Source organism: Sphaerodactylus townsendi, linkage group LG02 (genome assembly GCF_021028975.2).
Source record: "Sphaerodactylus townsendi isolate TG3544 linkage group LG02, MPM_Stown_v2.3, whole genome shotgun sequence".
Lineage (NCBI taxonomy): Eukaryota > Metazoa > Chordata > Lepidosauria > Squamata > Sphaerodactylidae > Sphaerodactylus > Sphaerodactylus townsendi.
Window position 1 is genome coordinate 119,606,664 of NC_059426.1, and position 12,431 is coordinate 119,619,094.

Genomic DNA, 12,431 nt, shown 5'->3' on the forward strand with positions numbered 1-12,431 from the left:
ATGTAAATAAAATGACTTTGAGACTTTGGGATAGAAAATCGAAAAGTACTACTAGAGTTATGGAAGGTAAGCTCCCTAAAATCTTTTTTTATTTGGTAGAGAACTTGAAATTGTAATATTTATGGAGGCTTAAATATGGTAATGATAAAAATTTACCCTCCATTCTGAAATAGATAAATCACATTCAAGAATAGATATAGTCTGGACTAACAACCTGGTGAGGCTAAATATATTAAAGATGTATGTATGTCCTAAAACATTTTCAGACCCCAATGCACTAGTATTTACATGGAAAAGGAAAAATTTTGCATTTAGATGGAAAAATTCTGCATTGAGATTCTGCATTTAGATAAAACATTACTGAAAAAATTGGAAACTTAAAGAAAAACAGAAATTACTAGAATTATTTTGAGTTAAATTTGAATAAAGGAACAAACTTAAATGTTGTATGGGATGCTAGCACAGCATGTATGAGGGGATTCTTGATTTAACAGAATACAGTTAACAAGAAATTGGCCTAAGAAAATGCAACGTGTTTTGGACTTCATAAATGTTAAAGAACAGGAATTTTAGAAATATCTGAATAAGAAAGAGATTGTGTATAATATTAAGACCTTACAACAACAATTATTGATGCTGACAGCAAAATAAATGGAATCAAATCTGAATTTTGCCAAACAAAACACATTCAAATGGACACTGGCGTACCTGCCTAGGGACAGGGGGTACCCTATGTCCCCGGGCGCCCCCATTTGGTCACGTGGGGGGGGCGCCAACATTTCAGGGTTGTTTGTGTGTTTTTAACATTTTTTAGGGTTTTTTACGATTTGGCCTGCAGGGGGGCATTTTTAAGGCTAGCAGCACCACAATTTCAGGGGACCATCCAGAGACTGTCCTGATGATACCACCCAAGTTTGGTGATGTTTGGTTCAGGGGGAGCAAAGTTATAGACCCCCAAAGGGGGTGCCCCCATCCCCATTGTTTTCAATACATAGACTAACAGATAGATGGGGGCTGCCCATTTGAGGGACCATAACTTTGGTCCTCCTGAACCTAACTCCCTCAAACGGGTGGCATCATAAGAATAGTTACCAGATGATACCCTGAAATTATGGTCAATCACTAGCTTTAAAAATACACCCCTTACAAACACCAAAGAAATTTACTTAAAGATTTACTTTGTTTTGCAGTGACTTTGCTCCATTGCAGCCAAATGAAGGATTTCTACAGGTGTGTAGGCAGTCTGCACATTTTTGCAGAAGATAGAGGCTTGGGGCTTTCCAAGGTGGCTCCAGGAAGCCCTCCTGGTAATAGCAGCCAGGCTTAGAGACCGTTGCTTCTGAGGGTCCAATTTTATGGGCCCCCAAAAGGCTTATTTTGTTTCCCTGCTCCTGCACATGAAAGCCTGCGGGCTGAGTTCTCTCAGAACTCTCTCAACTCGCCCCCTCCCCCCACTCCAGAAGCAAAGCTCACCAAGCTTGGATGCTATTACCCAAGACCTCTTGGAGCCACCTTGAAAGTCTGGTGCCTCTATCTTCAAAAATGTGCAGCCAGTGCTTACACACTCAGAAATTCCCCAGAATCTGCCAGGCTCTTCAGCAAGTTCTGTGGTGGGAAAAATTACTTTTCCCATCATAGACTTCAATGGGGCTTTCTGTTATGCCCAGATGGCTCTGTGGTAGAGGTTTCAATGGGAGGCACTGTGGTAGGGGTCTTGCTTTGAGTGGGGGCATTTCCTGCTGTAGGGCTGCTGGTGTGAGTCTCCTGAAAGGAACCAACCAAATTTGCTAAAATGTGTGTGGAAGAGGAAAATGCTGTGGGCAGCAAGTTGAAGGTGAACCTGATTCCCACAGCATTTGGCTATCCCAGGCAAACTTTAGCAAAGTTGGCTGGTTCCTTTCAGGAGACTCACACCAGCAGCCCTGCAGGAAATAAGTGCCCCCACCCACAGCAAGATCACTACCACATTGCCTCCTGTTGAAACTTCTACCACAGCGCCATCTGGGCATAACAGAAAACCCCATTGAAGTCTATGGTGGGAAAAGTAATTTTTCCCACCACAGAACTTGCTGAAGAGCCTGGCAGATTCTGGGGAATTTCTGAGTGTGTAAGCACTGGCTGCACATTTTTGAAGATAGAGGCACCAGACTTTCAAGGTGGCTCCAAGAGGTCTTGGGTAATAGCATCCAAGCTTGGTGAGCTTTGCTCTTGGAGTGGGGGGGGGGCGAGTTGAGAGAGTTCTGAGAGAACTCAGCCCGCAGGCTTCATGGTCAGGAGCGTGGAAACAAAATAAGCCTTTTGGGGGCCCATAAAATTGGACCCTCAGAAGCAAAGGTCTCTAAGCCTGGCTGCTATTACCAGGAGGGCTTCCTGGAGCCACCTTGAGAATCTAGTGCCCCTCTATCTTCAAAAATGTGCAGACTACCTACACACTCCAGAAATTCCCCATTGGCTGCGACTGGAGCAAAGTCACTACAAAACAAAAGAATCTTGGGCAAATTTCTTGCAGATTTATATGAGGTGGTGTATTTTTTTAAAAGCTTGTGTGACCATAATTTCAAGGGTATCATCTGGTAACTATTCTTACATGATGCCACCCAAGTTTGGTGAAGTTAGGTTCCAGGAGGATAGAAGTTATGGTCCCTCAAATGGGCAGCCCCCATCTCCTGTTAGCTCCCATTGAAAACAATGAGGGATAATTTCCATTAAGGTGTCCATAACACTGCTTCCCCTGAAACAAACTATCACCAAACTCAGGTGGCCATCAAGACAATCTCTTGAAATGTCTCCCTGGAATCACTGATGCCATGAAACACAAAATGCACCTTCCCTACCCAGGCCGAAAAACTACAAAAATACCCCCCCCCAAAGAAATTTAAATACCTTGCATTCACATTTTTGTTCATAGGTGGGCAGGACATAATTGGGCACTTTTTTGTCCAAATGTGCCCAAATTTGCCCAGATTCCAGCTGAATCTGAGTGACCCCAGCCTCATCTGAATCTCCAACTCTCAGGGCAGATGCTGTGTTTCAGGGTGGGGGAGAATCCACTTTAAAACAGCATCACTTTCAACCCCTATTTACCAGGGATCCTAGAGTCTCCCTTTAAAGTGGATTTAAAAGAAGAATCTGAGCTCCCTAGTTTAAACACCATTGAAAGTGATGGTATTTGGGGGTGGATTCCACTGGAGAATATTTTATGAGAGATGATGTTTGACATTTGTTTCAGTAAACCTTTTGCTGGGGGTGATTTGTGAGAGATTTACATGCTTAATACCCACTTGCACTGGCTTGGAGTTGTTTCTCAGGCTAACAACCTACCTCATAGGGTTGTTGTGATTGTTGTGATTAGGAAATTAGGAAAAGAATTGGTGGGGAGAGAGCCATGTATGTTTTGCTGGGAGTGGGGGGTGTTTTATGAGCTGGTGCAAAAAATCATTGTTTGTTCATGGTGGGGGAGGGTGGCTGCCCATTCGCTGGGGGGAGGCGCCAAACTCAGGTTTTGTCCCTGGGCTCCAGTTTGCCTAGGAACGCCCCTGCAAATGGGCCAGTAAACCAGGGAGGTTGTTAGCAGCAAAACTAAGAAAACTGAAAGAGAATAAATTTATTACAAAAATACAATAGAAAGGTAATTTAGTCTCTGATGAGAAAAGAATTAAAAATGCTTTTTACAAAATATTATTCAAAATTATTTGGAAGTAATATTTTAAGGGAAAAAGATATTGAAGAGTACTTAGCTAAGCAAAATATACCACAACTTTCCCAAGAACAAAAAGAGATAATTAAAGGCCTAGTTTCAACTATGGAACTAATGGTGGGGTTCAAGCTGAATAAAAATAAAAGACTGGCTAAATATGGATCAGACATCTCAATTTTGATTTTCTCAACTATCTGGATGTATGGTGGTAAAAAAAATTCAATTTTCGAGAGTGTGGTTGACAAATAAGAACTGTATGTTATTCTAAAATAATTATGTTAAAGTATGCAATAGGCAAGAGGAAAAGGACATGTTGAGATGGACAATTTGGTTATCTTTTGATGGGTAAGGTACGGTGATAAAAGATAGATGTATTACCAAGAATGTTATTTTTGTTCCAAACTATACCAATAATTAATTCTGTAACATGCTTTAAAGTGATTCCCAAAGTGGAAACTGCTTTACTGGTGGAGTGCTCTGTGGCGATCCAGAGTGAGTGATTACTGAGTAAAAGCTGATAATACATATATCTTTCTGTTTAATTGCTATTAAAAAATTTCAAAAATTTTTTCCAGGGGGCGCTAAGTAATATTTTTTCTGGAAAGGGGGCGGTAGGCCAAATAAGTTTGGGAACCACTGCTTTAAACAATGGGATATAAGCAATTTTATTTGGCAAGGTAAAAAACTAATAATATAAAAATATGCAAGCTGCAAAGAAAAAGAGGAGGTTTCTCATTGCCAGATTTAAAATTATATGTTGAAGCTGCCTCATTGATATGGATAAGGGAATGAGTGTTATTGGGAAATATCAGAATTCTGGATTTAGAGAGATTTGACAGGAGATTTGGATGGCATGAACGTTTGTGGTATGAGAAGGAGAGATGCATACAGAGTTCTCTAATAACTTTGTCAGAAGGAGTCTTCTCTGGGTATTGTTGAAATATAAAAATTGGTAGCAAGTGCAATGCCATTACGGTTGTCCCTAGTTGAAGCTTTTTCTAGGAAACAAGTTTTTCCAGCCTCCACTTTCAGGCTAAATTAATGTCAGTGTGTGTGGTAAGCAACTGGGGGGGGGGGGGCGGCGCTGCAGCAGGGGGACACTACAGGGGCCGTGGTGATTTTCCGCCTCCCCAGGTGCAATGTACCCCCCCGCCCCACCCTCTGATAGCTCCAACTCTGTTTATAAGAGACAGTAATACAGAGAAGATAGAAAACTAGAAACCTTTTATGGACTATCTATTGAAAACATATGGTAGTACAGAAATAACTGCGGGATTTGAGCTCTAAAAAAACAGCAGAATGAATTAGACTATTAATAATGATACAGAGTGTATTTGATAAATTGTTTTATTTTAAATATATGCACGAATCTAGAATGGTTTAGAATTCAGCAGTGGAAGTCACTATGTGGGTATATGGTGTTTAGTTATAATTGGTTGTGTTTAAATATTGTCAAATTGTCAAATATTGTTTTATTTTTTCTTGTGGTTTTTGTATTTTTTATTTCTATTCTGTATCAATATCACTGTATGGGGAGTGTATAGTGGTATATGTATTTTTGTTTTTTCCTTTTCCTTTTTTGTGTTGGGAAAATAAAAAAAATTATTTAAATTTAAAAAATATAAGTAGGAAGACTTTTCTGAATATACAAATAAGTGTTCTGGTGTCAGTCCTTAGGTACTAAAATGTACATAGATCCATGAGCTTGGCAGCACAATGATAAAAGTTTCAGTTGGATGTCAGAAATAGATTTTCTGTTTATTCATTTGAAGCCCCACACAGAAATGTGGTGACCCCTACCTAGCAAGAAAAGCCAGCTGTAGGCCTGGATTTCGGGGATATATTGGTAAAAATGGCCTTGGTTTCTTTTGCACAGAGCAACAGCAGATTCAAAAAAAATCAAAACTCAATTCTGTACTCCAACAAATTGCTTCCGCACTCTAGTGATCCGGTTAAATGAATGATGAGAATGGGAAGCTCACAACCTGCCCTCAGAACATCTTTAGAGAGAAGTGGTACTTAGAAGCAGTGAGGAAAGTCAGTCATGAGCATTTTTATAATGGCGTGTTTTTCACTGTTTGTGCCCATTGAGACTTGAACTCTGGCAGAGTGACCTTTGTTTCCTTTTGCTTTCCTGTCTTGTGAAAGACAGAGGTGTGAAGAAACCTTTCCCTTTTCTTTTTGATGTGGCAACATGCGATATTGTATGAAAGTGGGATAATTCCTTTTCAATCAATATATCCTTTTGTCTGCTGGAGAGAGAGCACTGATATTTTGAGATCCTCCATTGTGTGGCAAAGTGGATGGCAAATTACTTCTGAGAAGTCACAGAAGAGTGAGAGGCTATCAAGTTTTTTTCAAGAGGCTTTTTCTCCCGATGCAAGAACCAAGTGGCTTGAGCCTTCACAATGACTGACTCAAAATAAAGTAAAACTGGCGGGGTGAAATTATTTCTAAACAAAGGGACATAACTGATCAAGGAAGGGCCTGGAGGTTGTCAGGAACCTCCAAGAAATGAATCTTTGTCTTTACTGCATTTGTGCCTCCATCAAAACAAGAGACGAGTAGGATTGCCAGATATTGTTGTAGGAAACACTGTGAACTGCTGGATCAAAGAAGAAATATTTAAGTCTGTTGTGTCTTATGCTCAGCTGTGTAGCTGAGATTTCTTTTTAAAAAAGGAGTCCACGCAACTCATTATTGATTATGCTGAAGTCCCAATGAGTGCAGGCCCTCCCATGCACCCATCCAAAGGTTTGACTTGGCCAGGGATAGAAGAGTTACAGTGGTTAGTTAATGATACCATTGGGAGAAGGAACTGGCTGGTCTGTGGAGCCCCAAGAGTTGGGTAAGTGGGAGGAGGCAGGAATGGAGTTCTGGCTGCCTAGCATTCTTAAATCAAGCAGCAGCTGTGTAAGAAAAAGGATTGGTTTTTGTACCCTGCTTTTCTCCACTCTCAAAGTGGCTTACAAATCACTTTCCTTTCCCTTCCCCAAAACAGTAACCTTGTGAGGTAAGTGGGCTGAGAGAGTTCTGAGAGAACTATGACTGGCCCAAGGTCACCCAGTAGGTTTCATGAGGAGGAGTGGGGAAACTCAGTACTCCAGTTTAGAGTCTGCTTCTCTTAAATACTATACGGCACAAGCTAAACCAAACAGCTCTTGCTTTTCTAGAATGGGTATATAGTGATATCATTTCAGATTCTTTCCAGAAATTTTACATTCTTAACATTTCATTTTAAATGACTAATAACAATGTCTCATTTCTTCATAAGACCATTGCATTGGAATTCTGGAAACAACTTGGTAAAGTTTGAAGACTGCCCATAAAATTCAGCAAAAGACACATTTCCTAAGACATGCAAATGAATCCCCTTCCAGTTTTACAATCTATTAGTCTCTTAGGAAAAGAGACAAGGTAAAAAAACCCGCTCTAGGCAGAACAATAGCACAACCCTTAAAAAGTGTGGCTAGGCATATGTGCATTTCACATTAGTCTGAGCCATGTTTTTCTTTCACTTTAAATACATCTAAATGTTGCAATCCTCTTGACTCTGCTCCAAGCGGCCAGTGAAGAACTTTTCAGTTCAGTGATCTTCATTATGTCATCATCTTACTTCCCCAATAAAGAGCTTTCCCATGTTACTTTTCTGAGAGATTTATAATAAGAAATGCAGTAGTTTCTGCTGAATGTCTACAACCAAAATCCTATTTAATGTATTGTTGATGTATTGATGTTCACTGCAGTTTTCTAGCCACCTAGTCTGGGCTGTCTGGCCATGGTCTGGTAGTTTTTGCTCTTAACCTTCCACCTGCAACTTCAGAGGCATGTCACAGCAAGATGTTTTTCTCTCTCAACACACAGCCTGGAAAACTCACAACAGCTCAAATCCTATTTCATGGTTTATTGAATGTCCCATCTTGTTGATTGTATTGGCTCACTCTGTGTAATCCGCCCTAAGTCCCAGTGAGAAAGGCAGACTATAAATAACCGAAGTGAATAAATGAATTCGTTCAAGGCCATTGCAGAACTCCTTCCAGTAACAGTATGGGCCTAGCTCTTGGTCACTGCTGCACCCTCATTGGCTCCTTTTTGGTTATGAATGGAATGCTATTCCCGAAAGGTTGTTGCAGGACCATGGATGGCTTCTGGTTCTCTTTTTCCACCCGCCTTACACAGAACAGGCATGTAGTGGATTCTGAAAATTTAGATACCATCTTTTTTCTTAATAGAACTTGAAACAGACATGCTTGTTAATTGGTGTTACTGGCAGCTGTAATCCGATGGCTGTTTAAGCACTGCTGTCAGCATTGCCAGCATGTGATGAATTGCACTCATGTCAAAGAAGCTGTATAGGAAGCTGAATGTTGGCTTGGCATCAGCATTCAGTTATCAGCTGCCTGGTAAATATATACATGAGAATCTGCGAATCTGGCAGCAGATACAGGAGTTTGTTTTATTAGTGAATGCCTTGTTAAGGTGTTTAGATGTTTGCACTGATGAAAGTTCTCTCCTCGTTTGTCACAGGTGCACCTCTGTCCATTATGGAGCAGACCTGCCAACAACCAGCATCATCATCACTTTTCACAATGAGGCGCGCTCCACTTTGCTCCGTACAGTGAAGAGGTAAAGCACATTTTTGGATTTTTAGGAGGGCGAGGCTGCCTTCCTAAGTAGCTAAACGTTAGCATATAGAGAAGAAATCTCACTAAAATCAATTAGGCTTATGTCTGAATAAACAAACATTAAGTTATCTATAAAGCTGCTTGATGTGAATAAATGTTTGGCATATGAAGGCCATCTGTTTGTGCTGAAGGTAGGGGAGCAGATTTCAGTCCACTGAGTTTGTTGTCCTCCCTTCAGACTGCTGCCTCTGTCGTGCTTTGGGACCAGAGCTTTAGCCTGATACCTGCTCCTTGCATCCTGGTCTCAGGGATTTAAACACCCACATTCCACATCCTTGTGAAACATCAGAGTCTTGTTTGGATCTTATTTCCCCACCAACTGGAGAGGTATCAGGTCCTCTTCCAGGTTTACTCAAGAATGTTGGCTGGCTGCTCTGGTCACCTGTTGACACTACCCACTTACCAGATCTCTCCATGTCTGCTGTGATGTTTTTCTTCTTCCAAGCTGGCTAGCAGCAGTTCTGTCAGGGCTAACAGCTGCCAGTGGGGCCGGTTTTGGACATTTACCTCCAAGTTTTGATGGTTATGGTCTAGCTTTACAGGTTTTTTTCAAAGGAATATCTGTGCCTATATTAATACAAATGTGTAGATTAGTTCATCAAATCCTTTCTCATTCAGTAGCAGCTCATGTGATTTGCTCTGACTCTCATACACCCATCTATATGCCTGTGAGTGCATGATTACATCACTGATACAGGAAACTGGGGCCGAAACAAGTTTTTAATGTGTTTACAACCTCCTAACTTTTTACTGGCAGCCTGTTAAAATCCAGAAACTCTAATAAATCCTTATAGTCATCAGCTGTCATTGCAAAGACAGCCCTGCACCTTGAACCTGGTGGATGCCGCCCATGTGGCAGACCCAAAAAACGGTGGATGGACACAATCAATGAAGACCTGCAGGTAAAGAACCTTACCCCAGAAGACACTCAAAATCGTGACCTTTGGAAGAGACAGTTACAAAACTGACCCTGAACGTGCACGAAACCAGTTCGGAAAGAAGAAGCTGTCATCACACTAAATAGATTTTTATTTTAGCCTAAGCATTTTCTAATATGAAACAAATTATCTGTTTGCAGAGAGCACATCAGGGCATTTAAGCAGGTAGGTGAGGTGAGTATAAATTAACTAGTGAAATAGATTACAACAGGCTCGTTGTTTGAAAATCGGATAACTACAAATGCAAATTGTAAATAAAAAGAAGATATTTCTACAGAGGTGTTCTTTCTGTGGTGGATAGCGGGGGTCTACTTGCATTAGTTACAGAGTTTTAAGAATCTGTTCCCCAAAAATAGGTTCCAGGACATAAGAGGTTGAACCACAAGAAGGACCCAGCACACCACAATCTAAATTTTAGTGCAGAGAACCTCTTTTCCAAAGGAGCACCCCCAGAAAGGAAACTAAACCAATCTGTATCTGAACCCTGAATAACCTAGGTACTAGAATTGCTCTGTTAAACTGAAAAATAAAGTCCAGGATAGGCCAAAAGTGGGTCTGTATATTCAGGTGGAGTAAACATTGTTAACACACACCGCCAGTTTATCTGATGAATGTGATAACTGGCTTGTGTAAATTGGGAACTGCGTGGATCTTCCAACTGGGTAGAGCTTCCATTCACATGAACCAGGACAGTGATATTTCATTGTACCAATTTGCATGAACAGAAGTTGTACCCTAATGGAAAATGCATATGTTGCCTAGTTCACATCAGATGGTGAGCACATGTATCGGGTGCATCACAGGGATTTGCATGCTGCCAGTACATGGAGCTGGCAGCCTCCTGGTTTGCATGAATGGAACAGAATGTAATATCTGCCGAGCACTATCGGCATGTGAAGAATTGGTCAGCATCTTAAAACGATTGGATTGTGGTTTGTGAAAATGTTATTTGAGCTATACGCCATGTACCCAAGCTGGGGTCTAACCAGCTCCTGCCTGATACTGAACAGATCAATATTTAAAATGAGAATTTCCTGAGAGAACATGTCTTTTCTGACTCTTTTCTGGAAAGACTGGCCAGGAAATTCCCCTGAGCAATTCAGGACACTTACCAGGGATTAAGCAGCAGATGGAAAGGGGGAGGGAGAAGATGGGTTTTGCAGTCTAAGCAACAAGCAAGTGCATTGCCCATAAGAACTACACAGACTTGCTTTGCTGAATCCTCACAATGGAGTTTTGCCTTTTTAAACTTGGAAGCCTGTCATGTCAAGCTGGCTGATTGATATAAACTTGGTCTATCATGGAGTATTACTAATTAAATTAATAGAGTTTGAGGGTCCAGAAGGAATCACAGGAAGGGGGCAACAGTTTGGAAATCGCACCCCAACTTTCCCATTCTGAACTTCCAGAAACCTTAGCAGACAGATTTTTCATTCTGCACCCCAGCATTGCTGCCCTTTAACTGACTGTTCTCAACTGCCTATCCCTTCTGGAGCATTTTCAGTTCACTTCAGGCTATTTTAATGGGGGACCCCCCCTTTTCTTAATGTATGCAATCCCCCTCCAGGGGAGGGCGGTTTAAAAATGAAATAAATAAATTATATTATATTATATTATATTATATTATATTATATTTTCTGCATACCTGAAAGTCCCCAGAGTGTGTAGATCTCCCTATTTTATTTATGGCTGAGTCCTTTGTGCAGCTTCCTTTATCTTTTTCCAGTAGGTCTTCAAGACCTCCTTCACCCTTGTGATGCCCAAGTGATTCTAGGAGAAAAATATCCCTGTAGTTATGCTAACCCTGGCCATGACAGTTAATACAGACATGAAAACACACTCCTGAACTTGGCAACAGGATTGCAGGTGTTTCTGTAGGACAGGAGGAAGAAATGGACTTTCCACACATTGAAGTCCTCCCTAGAAATGCTGCACCCTGCCTAGTGAGGCAGTCTGGCTAAGACTCTGGTTTAAGCAAATAATGTGCCTCCTTAGCAACTAAGTTTTAATAGCTGTAAAATTCTTCTAAACAGGAGTATATTTTTGATGTCACTAGGAAGTAGTCAAGCAGCTCTGTGTACTTCTTTTTTACTGAGAAAGAAATTGGCTAATTTTTCTTTGCCTCCACCCTAGAGAGGGTTTGGATACCATATGTGGGACAGGTGTACTTTCTGAGTGTAACGCCCATTTTTATATATGTCTGTGCATATCCTTGGCCAGAATATACTTGTTTTGTATTCGTTTTGTAGCAAAGAACTGTTGGCATTGCCAGTTTCTCCAATATCTTTCTAGATCAGAAAATACAATAAGATTGTTTACATTTTGTTTTTCTTGCCAAAACATCCTCTTTTTTTCTTTGCAGTATTAAAAAATTCACTCAGAGAGTCCTTTCGGCAGTTGGCCCAGTTAGGAAAATGCTTTCTCTGTGGATGCAGAGATGGGGGAGGGGGGGCGGCGGCAGGGAGGAGACAGAGAGAAAAAGAGTGCAGCTCAGCTGGAAGGCAGCTGAGGGTACTTCTGGCAGTGATGCATTATTCATTGGAACTAGTTTTCCTCACTCCAGGTCTCAGGGTCTTGCAGAAAACTGCTTTGTGAATAAATAATAAGCTCATTCAAGTGTGTCTGAGCTGGGCTTCATAAATACAAGGATGGTTTTGCACACTAGTGAAAGCAGAACAAATCTCTTGCAATCAGTTGTTGGCATTGACGAGGCTGCAGCTGGGAAATATAACATGTTCAGAACCGTAGGTGGTTTCTGACCAGGGCTGGGCATGGGCATGCCCAAGACACTGGCGTTCCTTTCTCCTGGCAGCAAAATAATACTTTGATTACTGATGATGTGCTGTTTTTTATGACACCCCAAACCTACACCTTCAGGCAGTTGCTTTGCTGTACTTCAAAGTATGGTCAGCCCTGAGGCAGAGGCACCGGCAGTTTGCATGAGCCTGTAGCTTGACTGAACTATTCAGGGTGCACCAGTCCAATGTGCGAAATACTGCACTTCACTTCCTAGTGTGTCAGTTCTACAGTGACATTTTGCAGCAGCCAGAGCCATTTTGCAGCAGACTGCAGTCCCTCACGGTTTCAAATCATTGCTGTTGTAACAAACTT

General features: G+C 41.3%; 1 protein-coding gene across 1 annotated transcript in view; it reads left to right on the forward strand.

Annotated features, from left to right (window-relative positions):
* The window catches only part of GALNT16 (polypeptide N-acetylgalactosaminyltransferase 16), a 188,956-nt gene that overhangs the window by 121,079 nt on the left and 55,446 nt on the right, over window positions 1–12,431 (forward strand). The window contains exon 3 of the mRNA XM_048485048.1: window positions 8,225–8,323. Within this exon, the coding sequence (XP_048341005.1) occupies window positions 8,225–8,323 (99 nt within the window). The remainder of the gene's footprint in view (window positions 1–8,224; window positions 8,324–12,431) is intronic.